Source organism: Stegostoma tigrinum, chromosome 48 (genome assembly GCF_030684315.1).
Source record: "Stegostoma tigrinum isolate sSteTig4 chromosome 48, sSteTig4.hap1, whole genome shotgun sequence".
Classification (NCBI taxonomy): Eukaryota; Metazoa; Chordata; class Chondrichthyes; order Orectolobiformes; family Stegostomatidae; genus Stegostoma; species Stegostoma tigrinum.
The window spans coordinates 2753747-2769313 of record NC_081401.1 but is presented as its reverse complement, the minus strand read 5'-3'; the positions used below and the strand labels follow the sequence as shown (position 1 = coordinate 2769313).

Here is a 15567-nt window from a genome sequence, read left to right as displayed (position 1 = left end):
TAAGCTCACGCTGAAGTACAATGTCTGGCACTGTCAATAGACAATAGACGATAGACAATGGGTGCAGGAGTAGGCCAGTAGGCCATTTGAGCCAACGCAACCATTCATTATGATCATGGCTGATCAACCACAATCAGTATCCTGCTCCTGCCTTATCCCCATAACCCTTGATTCCACTATCTTTAAGAGCTCTATCCATCTCTTTCTTGAAAGTATCCAGGGATTTGGCCTCTACTGCTTTCTGGGGCAGAGCATTCCATATATCCACCACTCTCTGGGTGAAGAAGTGTTTCCTTAACTCTGTTCTAAATGGCTTACCCCTTATTTTTAAAATGTGTCTTCTGGTTCTGGACTCACCCATCAGCCGAAACATGCTTCCTGCCTCCAGAGTGTCCAATCTCTCAATAATCTTATATGTCTCAATCAAATCCCCTCTCATTCTTCTAACTCGTGTAAACATTAAAAAAACTCGAGCATAAACTCAAGTGTACTTTCATTAATTGGGTTATCTGCATACTGTTTCAGGAAACCACCCTGGATACACACAACAAATTCTGCTGTGTATTATTTGGTTGTATGAAAGGAGTTCCAGTCAATATTGAGGAAATTAAAATTACCCACTACAATAACTCTGTTGTTTTTGCAGCTTTCCATGATCTGCTTACGTATCTTTTTTCACTATCTCCCACTGGCTGTTGGGAGGTTTGCAGTGTAAGTCCATCATAGTTATTGCACCCTTCTTGTTCCGAATAGTCATCTACATGGCAATGCTGAATGAGTCCTCCATTGTGTTCTCACATACTACAGTTGTGGCATTGTCAACAATCAGTAACGTGCCGCATGGCTTTCACACTCCCTTCTATTTCATCTGAAACATCTAAACCATCAAATATTGAGCTGACAATCCCAACCTTATCGCAACCAAGTTTCTATAATGGCTACCGCATTCTTGCCCTATGTATTCATCCAGGCTCTGAAATAATCTGCCATATTATACACGTTCCATTAAAAGAAACACATTTCATTCTATTCCATCTCTTGCACTCATTAATCTGGCCCTGCCAGTTCTTCCTGTTAGACTTTCTTGACTTAACATCAATCTTCTCAATCACGCCAGATGCAGGTTTACTGATGTTTCCCAAACCACTTCAACTTGGTCAAACTCAAAAAAGTTTCATTTACAAGCCCGCTTGTAAGTATAATTGTGCGCTGGCAGGAATCAGCTACTGCCGTTTACTCCCAGTGATCAGATGGCAAACTGGATCTATTTACGAAGTCATGTGTTGAAAAATCTCGATTACTCTCGCCTGTTACATGCTCCTCGGTTTTTTTTTCCTTTGGCGCCCCTGGTTGGTCAACATTTTTTGCCCATCCCTAGTTCCATCATCAAGGAGACAGCAGTCAGTGTCCGTCTTGGACTGCTGCAGTCAATGTGCTGTAGGTAGACACACAATGCCCTGAGGGAGGTGGTTTCTGGATTTTAAACAGCAACACCAAAGGAGCAGCGATATTTTGCCAAGGCGGGGAAATAAAACACTTGGAGGGGAACGTGGAATTGTTGACGCTTCCATGATATTTTTTTCTTTAATTCCTTCTGGGGATGAGGATATCGCTGGCTAGCCTCACGTTTGTTGCTCATTCCTAACTGCACAGGGTCCAGTTGAGTCAAAAATATTGCTGTGGATCTGTGACTCATGTCGACCAGAATGGTGAAGAATAGCAGTTTCCTTCACTAAAAGACATCAGTGAACCAGGTGGGTTCTTTCAACAACCAATAATGAATTCACAGTCATCATGAAACTCTTAATTTCAGATATTTATTGAATACAAATTCCACAAGCTGCGGTGGCAGGTTTCCAAGACAGGTAGCCAGAACTTTATCTGGCTCTTTGGTTTAACGAGTCTGGCGATAATAACACTAGGCTACTGCCTCCGCTAGCGCCCTTGTCCTTCAAACTATCAGCGTTTGTAGTATTCGAATGTACTATCAGAAGACCTTTTGTGTTTTTTTTTGTAGGACAAATTGCCAATGATTTCCACTACTGTTGCTGGCCTATGGTCGTGGAGGAAATGGATTTTTGTGGACATAGTGACAATCAAATGGCTGTTTTTTTTTCTTCCTGGATGGTCTTAATCGTCTAATGTATTGTGGAGTTGTACAAATCCCAGCATGTGCAGAATATTCCTTCACACCCCTGACATGCCTGTCAATGGTGCTTGGACTTTGGGGATGTGCTGGAAGTGCGTTACTCATTGCAGGATTCCGATCTTCTAAGAACTAGACATTATAATGATACAGCATGTCCAGCACAGTTGCTGGTTTAGTGGTAACCCGCAGGATGTTGGTGATGTAGAGGCTACAGTGCTTGTAAAACCATTGAGTAACAGGGGGCATTGGTCAGATTCTATTTCAGCAGTAACTCCCAGTTTGTTGATAGTGAATGGCTTCAATGATGGTAACGTTACTGAACATCAAATGGCGACGAATATGAGGGAGCGAGCTGGGGCCAAGTGGAGAAGGAGAATAAGCCATGAAGTTGTAAACAGGTGAGTTTGACATTGATAGACGTGGAGAAAGCTAAATGTTTGCAGTTAAATGCAATTGATTTGATGGACAGCTCAGTCAAAGTGATGCAAATCAGATTGGGCTGAATTAATTCTCGAAAAGTTATGGTAATTCAACAAACCTCTGAATCTATGACAAATAATCGTGATGCATTGTAGGAAGGTAGTGAAGCAGTGCCAGTTCTCACAGGTCTGGTTTTCTGTCATCATTTTTGTCCCAGTCAGATAAAAATGAAAGAAATGCACAACCTCTCAGTTCCATAGATTGTGTTGAATTACTCAAATGAGTGGTTCACTCTTCATTTCCACTGGACGAGTCAATACTGAATTAAACGCCGGAATCCTCTTATTTTACAGCTTAAATGTATGCTCCTAGTTCTCAGAATTGTTAGTACCCCAATATGTAACATGGGCGCCTAAAGTCCGATTTCTTCTGCTAGCAGATGAATTGAGTTTCATTTAAGAATGAAGAACTGCATTAGAAATAAATTTCCAAATTAGAAGTTTGTTATTTTGTGGGTGGCTATTCATGCCCACAAAGACTGCACATCAGCAAAAAACACTGTATTTTTTTATTGTTTGTTTTAGACACCACAAGATACAAGAGTCCCCTGAAAGGAAGGATCAGTTTCACCAATATCCATCGGACAACTCAAAGAGTTTGCACACCAAAATTGGCCTGAATCAGAATTTCTAAAAAAAAACTAATCATTCGGTCACTTGAATACAGGACCACTTGCTGGGACAAGGTAGTTTCAAACGAATAGGCATTGGTCAATGACGATGAATGGATAGAATTCATTCACAATCTGAGAGGGGTCCTATGCCTTGAAATCAGTAACGCAGACATTAAAGTGCACATCAGACTGCAGCCTTTGACAACTTTTTGTTTTGACTACTTTCAGATGGCAGCATCCTGTCGTTCTGAACCCCAACTTCCATTTCATTATTTCTTCCATTATTTTTGCAATATTGAAGATACAATTGCATACATTATCCTTTAAATTAAACATATGAACATAGTCCATCGGGCATGCAAACACTAACAGAGATTGAAGCGCAGAATGAATTTCAATCTTATGTACAAAGCCAGAGGCCCCTCATGAATTAAAAAAATATACTTTCTGTAAGGTCACCGCTCAATCTTCTATGCTCCAGTGAAAATGATCCCAAAGTATCTAAACTCTCCTTATGGTTCCAACTTCTCAGTCTCAGCGACATTCTTTTAATTCATTTCTGCAACCTTTCCAATTTAATAACATTCACATTGGACCAGCCCCACTGGTTCTTGAACTAAGGTGTAAAACATAAGAATAATTTAAGCTAAGAAAAATGGGCTTCATGTGATTGTGCATGTTGAATGAAAGCACATTTTTCCAGTATCATCACGAAAAGAGCATTGTTTCATTAATTCATATCGAACAGTAAATGAATCTCATGCAATTGTAGCCAGATTTATCATCTTCATAGTAGCAGAAAAACAAAAATGATGATATATTGACAAATCGTACCTATCCTGTGCAAGTATTATTCCAATACTGGGAGGTAATATGAATTGTGTATGATTGGGCAGCTCGTTGTTATTACTCTGTTGTTTGGGAATTCTGTGCTCTGTTCAAATGGGGGACTTTGAACACAAAATGTGTAGAACTTGTCAGACTGCTGTATTCTGAATTTTATCTGGCAGTTATCACTAAATCCGTAAACTATTTAAGAAGGTAAACAATTATTTGCTTTCTTTTAGTATGATGAGAATTGCCTTTCGGACGTGAAAGAGCAGTATCCTGAGCCCACGAGACAATCTGTGCAAACAAGCTCTGTGGACAAAGCTCCGATCAATCCAACGGAACATTTTTGCCTTTAAATTTGGCCTTTCCACATCTGTTTAAGATTACTTCACTTTCAAATTATTGTTTCCATTCTCATCTTGGTCTGGTCCACCACACATTAATTTCCTGTTTCATTTGTCCATCAGAAATGATGAACTCCTCTCCACCGTTGAGATTCCTCTTCTTTTTGAACAGTTCAAACACTCGGCAGGCGATCACACATCACCTCACAGCTTTATCTTTGTACATTAAGACAATGAGAAGCAGGATGAGAAGAAGGACATTCAGCCCAATGACTTTGACCAGAAATATTTGAAATCAAGGCATACAGGTGGTTCTGCTATAACAAGATAGTTGCATTCCAGCACATCATTGTGGTCTTGAACTGTCATGTTCTGCATACAATGGGAATGATGGGGAAAAGATTCTTAAGAGCACAGTGGTCACAGAAAAATTATTTATCTTTCCAAACTTCAGCCGTGCCTCTTCAGCTTCATCTTTAGAGCTGTGTTTATATTGACAGTTTATCAGGCAGGCGGTGCTACAAAGAGGCAATACATGTATGAATCTGATGTTGTCTTTGCAATGAAGTAAGAGCTGGGCTTTCAATAGATTTTTGTGACTGGAAAGCCCATGAATGGCCAGCACTGTATAGTAGTGCGAGCATGTTCAAAAAATGGTGCAGAGTGCGAAATTGTGTGAGACAGAGCTCACAGCAAGCAACCCCTCCATTGAACTCCCCTGAAATTGACACATCACCAATTTCCGAATTAATATTTCACGCCACCCTGATATAACTGCTAAGTCTTTGAAGTGGCCATGATACTTAAAAAAAGTGACCACTCCAAAATTGTGAGAGGTTGAATTCACAACCAGCAACTGTACATGAAACTCTGCAGATATTGGCATTTTGGTAATTTTTAGTTAAATTCCGTCCCTTCTTTAAATGATGATTTGACCTGACATTACATTAGCACAGAATTCTGGATATATTTTCAGGTAAATAAAGCAGCAGAATCTGACTTTTTTTTCCTATGAAGCCCATTGGCACTGAAGCTAATTGTAGGTTTAAGATGTGTTGTATAGCTGAGTGACATTGCATTCAAAATAGTTCTGGACAAGCGCTGGTTGTAACACAGACAAATGTTGGTATGAAAGATTTACATGAGCCTGTTCAAAAATTCTTTCATGTTAACTAAGTAACAAAACCTATACAAAATAATGCAAGTAAATTTCATGTTTTAACAGCACTCATAGTATTTTAAACTAAACTTCATTTCACATTCGTACAAGCTATTGAGCATTTGAGGCTATTCCTCTAATTAAATGAATTGTGATTTTAAATAATGATGGTGCCTTTGTTGTTCTGGCATAGAAGTTCTTCAAATGAAGACAGTTGTTCTCTGTATGATGTTATATATCAGGTTGACAACATACAATCCATCATCGATGGAATAACATTATAGCCAACATAAGTTCGCATTTTTCAAATGGCATTCCCCTACTTGTCAATCACGATACAGCCAATTCATACTGCTGAATCACGCATTTTACTGGAACACCCTATTTCTAATAATCGCCTGGCCATAGGTATGTTTAAGTTAGGTGACGTACACATGAGAAAATACACGGGTAGGAGAATGAGTCTGCACGGCATGTTCTTGGATGGGCGGTGTGGACTTGTTTGACCAAAGGGCCTGTTGTCAGATTGTAGCGATTCTATGATTAACTAAGTTTTTAACTTTGAAATATTATACATATTAATATCTGAGGTTTTGTATTGATGTTGCTGAGCGAATGAAAGTAGCACCTAAAACGATCTGCTCTCTAACTTCCTTACCAAGTGACCGTTGAAAGCAGGTCGATCTGAAATGAATGTTGTACGACCAGAATGAATGAATTGTTGCATTCCTCATAAAAGCTACAACGCAACCGACTCATATCCTTCAATTTACCAACAACACTCACTGCAAATTCTGAAATTCATTTCTGAAGAAAGGTCGAGGCCTGATACATCAGCCTTCCTGCTCCTCTGATGCTGCTTGGCCTGCTGTGTTCATCCAGCTCCAAAATTTGTTACCCCACCCCAAATATCTGTCTTCACTGCTAACCAGACCTGACTATCCATTGATATCACTCATAGAGCATGTCATTGCACTGCGCAATTATTAAAAACCACATAATGCTTTCCAGCAAAACACGCAGTCATCACACTAACTGGATAGCCGCAAATATAACTCAGGCAAGTGGTCACTTCATTCCATTTTACCAGCAACTGCAGCTAATGCACGTGATAAACTAAAATAACTCATAATTTGTAAATCATCACCAACTCAATGTCATGATTTCAGGCCTTGGTATCATCCGGTTTAGGTGAGAGGACTAAGATTGATAAAGTCCATGGGGGAGCCATTTTTTATGCAAGAGAGAGATTCGGGAGTGGAATAAACTTTCAGGGGAAGTAATGGATGTGGATATAGTTATAACAATGAAACGACGTTTGGATAAATACATGTATAAGTACGTTTTGGAGTTAGAGAAGCCAAACAGAGATAGGTGGGACTGATTTAGTTTATGTGTATGGTCGAAATGGACTGGTTCGACTGAAGAGTTAGTTTCTGTGTTGCGTGGGTCTACGATGCTATCCATTTGCTCCACCCACACATTTAATGATCCATTACTGTATTGAGAAGCCAGATTATTGACCAGTTGCATCTGTACACCAGATCGCAGCCTCAGAACGGTTTGCTTTACACCTTCTTCTGCTCCTTCCTATTTTAAACACTCAGGCTTCACAGACCCTAATTCTCGGCAGCCAGTGCTGAAATGCATGGCTGAGGAATCGTAAATTGGTCTTGTCACAGTAATCTCAAAAATCAGGCTTCAATCTGTCAGCATCACCATTGACAGAGGTGTTCACGAAATTCTCAGGCCTCAGTTCGCATGGGATGGGGTAAACTTCCAAATGCTATGCAGAGAACCTGAGGTTGAAGAAATAAATAGAGGAACACGGCAATACTACAAATTTCTGGACCAAAAGTAAATTATACTGATGTAATATAACAAATGTTTTATCCGATAGAATCGATTACAGTCCCAAGAATGATATGTTTGGTTTACTGTGCATGAGTTGTACTGACTGCTGATTATCGATTGGGATTCACAAACCAATGAGAGCGTCATATAGTTAAATTTCAAGAACGGTGCCAGAGATTTAACCAGTTAAAAACCATTCAGAAAATCATACAGAAAAACCATTGAATATTTAATATTTTTCCTGTCACAAAGCCTGAATAGTGATTGAGAATCGGCGAATCATGCAGAATAGAATAGGCCAATCGGCCAAATATGTCTACACTGATAATACACCTCAAAATCAACGCGAATTCCACTTTCCTTTTGACCCTTTTTTATTTCAATGTTCTGACAGTTGAAGTGCTTATTCAAGGAAATCTTATATGTTCTGAGTTTTAAGCATCAACTGACTTCCCAGGCAGTGAATTTGTGGTTCACACAACCCCGGGAGAGATTTTTCTTTCCTCTAAAAATCCCATCTAAGCCTCCAGAGTTTCATTTTAGCTTCAAATGCACTCATTGTTAACTCTTCATCTCAATTGAATAGTTGTTTAATATTCATCGTCTCCACACCTCTCATTATTTTCTGCGGGAAAAGCATGTGCCCCCTGAACCTTGCCTACTCAAAAGTGAACCACCGAGTTTTTTTTTCCAACCTCTGTTCGAAGCTGAAATGCTTCAGACTAACAAATATCCTGGTGAATCTACGCTGCACACCTTCTGGTTCAATCATATCCTTCCCATATTGCAGTGACCGGAACAATGCCCATTACTCCAGCTGCAGCCTAACCACGTCCTGTTCAACTCTAATGTATCCTTACTGCTCTTAGAATCCAAGTCACGAATGTTAATGGCAAGTGCCTCCTGGGACTACTTAGTCTTCCTTCTAATCTGTGCGGCCACGTTCGGGGATCTGTCAACAAGCACGATAGACATTTTAGAGTAAAATATCAAATGGCTGTTTGTTTTTGAGGAATGAACACAGCTCCAACTGCAGGACAGTTCACTTTGTTTATTTGCATAAATTAACAATTATATGAAATGAATATTTCAGTCCATTCTTTAACTCCTCCCTGAATTTTGACTGGGTCAGTATATAAATGCATGTGTTTGTGCAAGAGCACAGAAGTCGCAGCATGAATCCAAATTCTTGAAAAACAAATATCGGATCACTATTTGTCTTGTCTTCATAGTTATAATTTACATTTTGCCAGCCAAAAGAATGTACCACATTTGGCATCCACAACACGATAAAATTAGCAGATAAAGTGAAGAGTAAAACTATGGATTTTCTACGGTTTATGATTTCTGGATCAATTTTACTCTCTCCATTTCCATAACCCCGGAGACGCAGGCGCACACGATTGCTCATGATCACATTCCTGACAGTGAGAATGTTGAACACCAGAATTAATATAATTGGAAGTGATGGTGTCATAATACTATGGATCCACTCGTAAACTCTCCAAAACAGTGCGGTATGGTATTCTGGTGTTAAGATACAAAACCATGGCACATTATCAGTCACAAAAGAAGGAGCAAATACAAAGTACCAGGGAACTGAATGTAAACAACTGACAATGCTTATGGCTCCTATAACCGTGGTTGCCATTCTCTTGTGGCTGTATTTTGATTTAAAATTATGAAAACAAATGGCTATAAACCGATCAAACGTAAAAGCAACTGTGAACCAAACAGAATTGTCGAGGGCCATAAGGAACAGTACAATTCTGAGTGCACACAGAGGAGTGATGTGCAGGAATGTAACTGTAAAATGAATGTTGTTAATTCTGTTCAGTAAAACATCAAAAATGACTAGCATTAGATCTGCTGCTGACATTGCCAACAAGTAGCAAGTGATGCATTTGGAGAGGCCACAGTTTCTTCGACTCAGGATTATCATTGCCACGGCATTAACTGAAAGAAAAATTTTGGAACATTACCACATTTTGTTTTTTCGCTGCTGCTACAAAGCAAGCATCAATGATTACAAAAACACAGCAATTGTTACACATCAATCAAAACAACATTTATGTGACATTTAATCCAAGTCCAACTTGTAATTAACAACACTAAGGTAAGAAAACAAAATGAATACAAATATAAAAGGAGCAAACAAATTGAATGTGAGAAGTGATTAACATAAATAATATGTTGACTTTTATTTTGGAATGAAATGCGTCATTACTCATTGATTCACACGTCCAGTGTTGATATTTTGAAACATATCCCAAGCAATTTCTTCAAATAAAATAACCTTATATCTAAAATTTTTAATGGACAGAAAGAAGCTGGAAACAGGCCTTTATGTTTTCAGTGAAAACAATTGACAGTTTTTTAAAAAATATTTACCAGAATCCAAATTCGGATATAAATGGAGAGAGTACTATGCAATGCAGGCTTAGAATATTCGTCTAATAATCAAATAAGCATATTTTTACAAAGACCAAATGCAAAAATGAAACATTTTTAGGAGGTATCAGAAAGAGAAATACTGCTTTACGTTGTTCATCTGTTGCGTCATCGAACAGGATCCCTGATTACCCCTCATCATTTATGTTAGCCACATGTTTCCAATCAGTTTTGGAATTGACAGACAGAAAGTCGGGGATGGACAGAAGCATGTGAGCAGCAACACGGAGATGTTGTAATAGTTCATAAGAGGTACAAACGTGCAACAAAACCTCGAGTTGGACAAAACTAAAACTTAACGAATGAAAGGACACGTGGTAATGAAAAAATTAAAGTAATAGTAGCCTTTCTTAATTTCCTTTATCAATTAAAAGTATTATTCACTAGCCCTGTTGAGGCAAAATGTAGGTTCTTACATATTTTTCTTTGATTTGGGAGGAAATCGAAGAACCAGATTTCCAAATAAAATGCACCAAAGTTCTGGATGAGGAAATCAATGTTGGTGCATTACTAAATATTATTTTATTTTGGTACCAAGGAAAATATGCTGATTACAAAAGAAAATGTAGGAAAATAGAAAAAATTGTTAACTAAAATCAAGGATACTTTTAAATAGATCGCTGTAATTCTGGAAGGGCATAAAGTGAGATATTTAACCCAACTCTCGTTTTCAATGTCATTTGCTGTGTTCATTAGTCTATTCTCTCTCGTGAATTAACCTTCATTTACTCTTATCTGAAATTCAACAATTGATATGACGATCGTGATGAATTTACCCAGCCTGCCGTATCAATATTCTCATGGAAAATCTGTTAAAAATTTATGGCAGCTAAAACATCCATGGACACAAAAGGATAATGAATAACAAAGAAATATCCAGCGTTTGATAAGTCTTTTGCGAAATTCAGCAAGTATTATTTACCACAAATGACAATTATGCTAAATGTTACATTCCGCATGCAATCAACTGTTGATAGACCCAATTCAACACATTTTATTAACCTTCCAGAACATAATTCCAACAATCATTTTATGTTATTAAATTGTACTCAACAACTTATATTGCGGAGACTGGCTATTAACGCAAGACAACAAGACAAATCATCAATTGTATCAGCAGAAAAGAAAGATTAAATCGCTTGCCTGATATTTGTGAGTTTGGCGTCCTCTGTGTCACAGTTCAGGAAGACACAAAACAGAATGATAATGCTGTGCTGTTCACTGTACTCAGATTTGAGTCAGCCGAAACTGTGCCACATGAGAACATATTCAGTGGATCACAAACAACAGAAAGGTACATGAGTGTATCGCAATCACAAGACATACAAAATATTATTATACAAAAAGATAATCATTTCGTGGCTTACATTGGCATCTAGTCACATCATGCATGCATTTTCAACAGAAAATTCATGGATCACTTAAGGATGTGTATCATCCAATTCAACTATTTTTTTTATCCATTTTCCACTACATTATCTACCAAAGGGTAGTTCTCAGAACAAATGTTTTATTTTTGAATTCAACATCGTGTAGAATGTTTATAAACTCAGCTTTCTTTACATGGCAAAAACAAACCCAAGAAAGTTTGCTTCAGTCTCTGACAGAAAGGCCTGTGTTAGAAATGAATAAAGCCCATCAAGTATGTTTTACTTCAAACAGAAACGTAAGAGTACAGTTAAGTATTATCTTTCTTTAAAAACACGGGAATGATACTCTTACCAATTACACCGACAGCTGAAAGTATGGGATAGTAAATGCGCTCGATCTGTAAGATAATCGGGTACTCCATTTTCCAAAGAAGCTGTGATGTTGTGGATTCAATGACTCTTCCAGCTGAAAGACATGCATAAGACAGACATGTAATCAATGCAATTAACTATGATGTTGAACTAAAACTCCAGTGAGACTACAAATCTAGTTGAATAACAAATTACTCAATTAGAGCACGGTGATCAGCAGATAATCAAGCAGCTTCTGCAGTTCTTTTTGTTCAGATAAGTAAATTCACTGACTCCATATTTTATCACTCATTGAATAATTTATATCTTATTTGTGGAATTAAAAAGAAAAACAAGCTATTTAAAACTTGCGTGAAACAGCCTCCCAGGGACAGAGAGAAAAAGAAAAACAATATGTGCTATATCTGCGAAACAGAGAATAGGAGAAGATAGAGTCAGGAGCAAAAGCTAAGTTGCTGGAAAAGCTCAGAAGACCTGTGAAGGGAAAAAAAAGAACTAGTTAAAGTTTTGGGTCAGATGGCCGTTCCTCAGAACTGTTTGTCCAACCCTGTCCTATGACTCTGCTTTCTGCCCAGACACTTTCATCTTCTTCGTACTTAAAATGCTTACATCTTTCATGAAAGATTGTAATGTTTTGGATGAACAGTTTCACGTGGTCGACAATTCCAGTGGCTCATCATTCCTGTGTGAAGTAATTTCTTGTCAACTCAGCCCTCAACGCGCTAAACCTTACCTTTGTACAGTGGCCCCTGGTTCAGCTGTTCCCACCAATCAGGCATGGTCTTTCTGTATCTACAATCCCAAGTATTGAAAGAACTTTAAAGGTTTCTTTAGATCCCTCGATACAATCTTACAAACTCCAATGAATATAATCCTAATATCCAATCTCTCCATGAATAAACTTCCCATCAACACATACATGGAGTTGTTCAAATCATAGTGAATGCAAAATTACACAACCCAGTACTTCTCAAAGAATTATACACAGTCTCTAAGTTCAGGCACCAAGGTTGTTTTATTCTAATTGAAACTACCGTTACAGTGGCAAATTGTACACAATATGCAGACACCACGTTCTGACAAAAGAGGGTTGATAATAAGCAGGTCATCAATCTGTCTTGTCGTTTTGTTGTTCTCTTCTATTGTTCTTTCGCAGACAAATACTGATCAGGGCATCGGGAAGACCTTTGTCAAGAGTTTTAGCCTTGGACTATTTGCATCGATATGACGGGAAATCCACAAGCAGTCCATCCCCATTGAAGAACTCGATCATCGCTCCATTACTAACTCAAGGATATTAAGAATACAGCCTCGAGGATTGGATTGACTATATTTATGTTAGTAAAGACATAGAAAGAATTTTAAGCAATTTTTAAGGTAACCAGAGTTGTGCATTGGTTTTGGGCATGATCTACCGACATGTTGAAAATGAAACCCAAACAATTTGAGGTCATACTCATGATATCCAGTAGCTTCATTGAAGGGAAAGAAAGAAGTGAGATTTCCAGTCCATAACATTTGATGGGGATAGTTTGTCGGGCTTATTTGAGATTCTTGCATTAGGTCGTTGGACAGATTAAGATTACAAACCTTCCAACCACCACCACTGTCAACACCACTCCCCTGTCTCCACTATCTTCCATTCTCTCTCATTATAAAAATAACACAGATACAACGATCAAGATTTTGTCTCATTGACCTTTTACACTCTGGGAACAATAGACAATCACTCACCGATTTGCCAGTTCGCAAACGAAGATGTAACTTAAAAATACAATGTGATTGTAATGTTACATTTTACATGGTGTGTTCAGAACAACTGCGCCAATACATTTAAATATGGTTTCACATGTTTGTACTTAAAGACAATGGACGTACAGAAATGAGGGATGGGTAATAAATCCTGGCCCACTCAGACGTCCAAGTCCCACGAGTGAATTTAACAAAAAACTCTTCCATGCATCTCTTTCCACGAATCCTATCTTAACCCCTTTATATCCAAGTAATCTTGATTAACCCTACAAATCATTCACATGAGTCATGTATATAGTATATGTATATATGCATGGATATATCCAATGATCATTGGGCTAAAACTATTGATAAAATTTCAGCAGTGATTACATTAGTACTTTGTATAGTTTGAGCAACTTAATTTTTCACACTGTTCTCTTTGACATCGAGGGCAATATTCCAATTGCCATCGTTGTTATGCAGGGAACTCGGTGGCTTGAACTTGAACTCGACAGGGAAAAGCTTCTCCAGCTCATAAAATGAATCATAACGACAGATGGGCAAAGATTTAAAGCGTTGCAAAAACTGCAAGGATGACATGGTGATAAAACAGACTCATTCAGCGAGTATTGGAGCAAGAGACTGGCTCTGGGAGTTAGACTCAGCGCTGTAACCATGGTCAAAATGGCCACCTGATGGGGCCTTACTGCGCTGTAATTCTGTAATGCTGTGTCCGTCGCCACTTTCACTGGCAGGGCACAAATCCCTTGCATCGGCCACATAGCACGAGTGGAGTCTTGTCCATCAGCTCGGAAAACAGGCACAGTGTGAATGGCTTTACATTCATGCAGCAATTGCAACAATGTCAGACGGCTAGACCTCACAGAATGTCAGTTCCCTGATTGAACCAGAATAACCACCGTGATCAGGAAGCCATACCTTGCAGATAGTGACAGGACTGTAAGATGTTCTGTTCACCTTGCAAGCTGGCTCTGAGGAAGACGGACTGTTGACAAGTACTCTGCATGCTAAAACAAAGGGTGACTTTGCGAGAAAAGCAAATGCATTCATGATGAAATTGTCTGGCAAGAATCATTTAGGATTTGTGGTGCACATTTCTGGCATTATGCCATTATTTTGAAGCGTGTGAAATGAATGTGCCCAGGTGTGGAAATAATGTGTTATTTTTTTTCCGGGAAAATGATATTTGAGCAGATGAGAAAAAATGCCTAACTCAACTGAGCTTGTGAACCCGCGGAAATTTATGGTTATCAGTCGCCTCTTGATTCCTAAGGCACCAGATGTCAAAACATTTCAAGAGTTGACGGATTTAGTTAAGAAATACTGCATCCGAGGTCATCATAAATTCGGAGACATTTTCAGGTTTACTCGGCAGTTTGAGTTGCAGGGGAATCTCTGTCGGGAATTTTGCCGAGGTTGAGACAACTTGCAGAGGAATGTGACTTTGGTTAAATCCATAATGAGATGCTGAGACAAAATTCGATATGTTTGATTAATGATGTAACAGTGAAAATCTCTTACTAGCTGAAGCCTACTTGACTTCAAACAGATATCAAAACTGGTGTCATAATTAGAATATGCAGGAGCATGAGGATGAGTTACAGGGTGTTCTGATGGAAATAGGCACCCTGGCCAGGAAGGGTTGTTTCGGGAGACAATACTTGTGAGAAGGAAATGCAAAACCTCACTCAGGGCAGGCAAAACAAACCTAAGCCTTGTTCAAATGTTTATCATTCTCTTAAGGATCCAGGCCAACAGGCCGTTCAGGTTTTCGCCAGTATGTGGGCTTGAGATAGCAAAAAAGACCGACTACGTCAATATTTTGTAAGATGACTCACAGGCCTGTACCCAGTACAGTACACGCCCGATCAATTTCACCTGTTTCCTGCTTAGAGCTCTTAAGATGCTAATTGATCTGTTGGATTCATCCAGCCGCACACTTTGTTATCTCGGATTCTCCTGCACCTGCAGTCTCCGTTATCTACTCAATTATCACGGCTGTGTTGTTTCCATTTTTTTTTCCTTTTGATTCTTTGTTTTACTTTATCTTTCTGTCTGTACGTATGTGATCAAAAAGTTCGGAATTAAATTATTAATATTAATGCAGTTTATCTTTCTCCTGTAAAGGTGTCATATGAATAATAAGTAGAAAATTTTGTAAAATTTATTAACTTAGCGTCCACATTTTC

The 15567-nt window shown here is 38.6% G+C and overlaps 1 protein-coding gene across 1 annotated transcript; it reads right to left on the bottom strand.

Annotated features, from left to right (window-relative positions):
• Positions 1-8481: 8481 nt before the first annotated feature.
• On the bottom strand, positions 8482-11892 carry LOC125450128 (probable G-protein coupled receptor 139). The gene is made up of 3 exons (XM_048526107.2): positions 11819-11892; positions 11604-11717; positions 8482-9386 (listed from the first exon to the last, which is right to left on the bottom strand). The coding sequence occupies exons 2-3, from the start codon at positions 11671-11673 to the stop codon at positions 8482-8484; spliced, it is 975 nt and encodes a 324-aa protein (XP_048382064.1). The 5' UTR covers positions 11674-11717; positions 11819-11892.
• Between the last annotated feature and the right edge of the window lie 3675 nt (positions 11893-15567).